Source organism: Propithecus coquereli, unplaced genomic scaffold, assembly GCF_000956105.1.
Source record: "Propithecus coquereli isolate 6110/MARCELLA unplaced genomic scaffold, Pcoq_1.0 Scaffold117, whole genome shotgun sequence".
In the NCBI taxonomy this organism is placed as follows: domain Eukaryota; kingdom Metazoa; phylum Chordata; class Mammalia; order Primates; family Indriidae; genus Propithecus; species Propithecus coquereli.
In genome coordinates, this window is record NW_012135747.1 from 2,303,297 (window position 1) to 2,305,936 (window position 2,640).

General features: G+C 45.8%; 1 protein-coding gene across 1 annotated transcript; it reads left to right on the plus strand.

Moving 5' to 3' along the window:
- The first annotated feature begins 570 nt into the window (after positions 1-570).
- On the plus strand, positions 571-2,063 carry ATOH7 (atonal homolog 7 (Drosophila)). Its single transcript, XM_012658781.1, has one exon. The coding sequence runs from the start codon at positions 999-1,001 to the stop codon at positions 1,455-1,457; it is 459 nt and encodes a 152-aa protein (XP_012514235.1). The 5' UTR covers positions 571-998; the 3' UTR covers positions 1,458-2,063.
- Positions 2,064-2,640: the final 577 nt, after the last annotated feature.

Below are 2,640 nucleotides of genomic sequence, written 5' to 3' on the forward strand. Positions count from 1 at the left end.
TTATTTCACAGAAAATAGCCAAATTACTTACAGTAAAATACCAGGTCTGCAATATTAGAACCTGCTAATTTGTCCCAATTTACTTAATAGCTAAAATAAAAATGCCACTATAGTAGTTCAGCATTATGCAAAATTGTTACACTTCTCGACAAAGCTACATCTTCTTACACTAAACTTCTGATATGTCTCATAAAGCCAAAACCAACATCACACAAATTATTTCTCATAATTTGAAAACCTCCGTTAAGTTTTTGATGTGTAAGCTGCCTGCAGATATGGGAAAAGATAGATCAAGCTTCCCCCAACCCCCCAACCTTGTTATTTTCTTAGGGACAGCCAGGCCACTCCAGATGGTGTGTTAGTTAGTGTTGGACATAGCTTTGGAGAAACTTAACAGACTAAGGCTGTAATGTCAGGATTTTGCTGTGCATCGCCCCCTCCCCCCCACAGTTCCCAGGGTAGGAAGGTGCTGAGATGGAAGCCGAGGGACGCCCGCCCACCTGCCACCACCTGTTCTCTCCTCAGCCCTCTGCTATAAATTCTCCTCCCTCAAAGATTCATCCAGCACTCTCCGACGGCTACTGCGGTAAAAGCGCTCTTTCCCTATCTGAGCTTCGGGGAAGATTTCATTTTCCTGAAAAGGAGTCTCGGGCTTTCCCAGAGGACTTGAAAGGCCTTCCCCGAACCAGCCACACCAAACTCTGCTGGAAGAAGGTTTCCTTTTCTTTTTCAACTTCGCCTTGAGCAAATGACTTTCTCTTGAGCATCTCAATTTCCCCTCAACTGGGGCAAGTGAAGAGAAATCAACCTGGTTATCCAGCAGGACAGAAGGCCGAGTCCCGCACCGGCCCCTACAAACTATTTGATTGCACGTGAGTTGCTCTGTTTACGACTGATTTGCTAAGAAGAGCCACGTTGGGAAGCGGCTCCACAAAGAAGCCCAAGCGCAGGTGCTGAGCGGGCGGGCGAGCTCGGCGCCTCGCCGCCTCAGGCCGGGCATGAAGTCCTGCAAGCCCAGCGGCCCGCCGGCGGGAGCGCGCGCAGCGCCCCCGTGCGCGGGCGGCGGCGAGTGCGCGGGCTCGTGCGCCGGGGCCGGGCGGCTGGAGAGCGCGGCGCGCAGGCGTCTGGCGGCCAACGCGCGCGAGCGCCGCCGCATGCAGGGGCTCAACACGGCCTTCGACCGCCTGCGCAGGGTGGTGCCCCAGTGGGGCCAAGATAAAAAGCTGTCCAAGTACGAGACCCTGCAGATGGCGCTGAGCTACATCATGGCTCTGACCCGCATCCTGGCCGAGGCCGAGCGATTCGGCTCGGAGCAGGACTGGGTCAGTCTGCACTGTGAGCACTTCGGCCGCGACCACTACCTCCCGTTCGCCGGCGCGAAGCTGCCGGGCGAGAGCGAGCCCTACGGCCAGAGGCTCTTCGGCTTCCAGCCTGAGCCCTTCCAGATGGCCACTTAGGGCGCGTGAGATGCCCAGTGAAGAGCAGCCGCCCTCCCCCACGTAGCCGCAGGGGCTGTCGGTGTCCTACAGTGCTAAGGATGCTTCCTTCGAATACAATTAGTAAACTTTCAGGTTACCTGTATGCGCAACATCAGACCTATGGACACCATCATTTTATTGCCTTTCTGTCCCCCTCCTTCTCTGTATTTTGTAGATGTCATTACTGGAAATTGTGAATGGTTTTGATTGCTGTGAAAGTAATGCCCCCTTCCCCTTTTCTGGGCTACTTTGAGGGAAAACAGTCTTTAAAAAATAAGATTAGGCTATTCTGCTGTTCCAGTCCTCAGAGAAATAATCATTTTCTTAAACTTTGTAAGTTTGTCCTGTTCCGGTGAAGCTATAGTATCCATTACTTGTGTATGCTCAAAACAGAGCTACCTTCCTGTTGTGTAAATGCATTTACTCTTAGTGCATTGTGTGTGCATGCATGATGTAGACTCGGACCTTTTCGTTGGTAGAGTACGTGGGCTTGAGCGCTCTGTATTTTTTTAAACTGTGTACACGTTATTAAAATATAGATTTTGTAAAATATAAATAAAAACGTGGGTTTGTTTTTCACGCCAAGTACGCTGCTAGTTTCCTGATGGCACCAAAGGCCTATTTGGGGGTGATGATATAAAATGTTTCTCTGAGTAAAGACGTGGAATGTTTAAAACTAATTTACACCGATTGGCAAATATACTGTTTTGTAATAATTCCTCGAAAAGCTGATGAGAGTACAAATAATTAACTCGAAAGTTTTCTGTGTCAACTTGGAAATACAGATATATTTTTGTGATTTTTAAAAAAGATTAAATTGAGATATTAATAGCTTTTAATTAACTAGATATGCAGTTCTTCAGTATTTTATTTTCTTTATTAAGCAAATTACTACTAATTCTTCACAAGTACCCAAATGTATGTATTTATTCCTATATGTATATATGAATTTATATATACATATACATATATACTTATATAGGAATAAATAAATATATGTATTTCTAAAACTAACACAAATAAAAATTACTGCTTTTGGAATACCATCAAGACTAATCAAAATGGGAAAGTCATAGTTAAAAGACTCCTGATTTGTGAGAGTTTGTTGATAACTTAATTAAAGAAACATATTTGAGAATAATGTTGACATTATCCATATTTC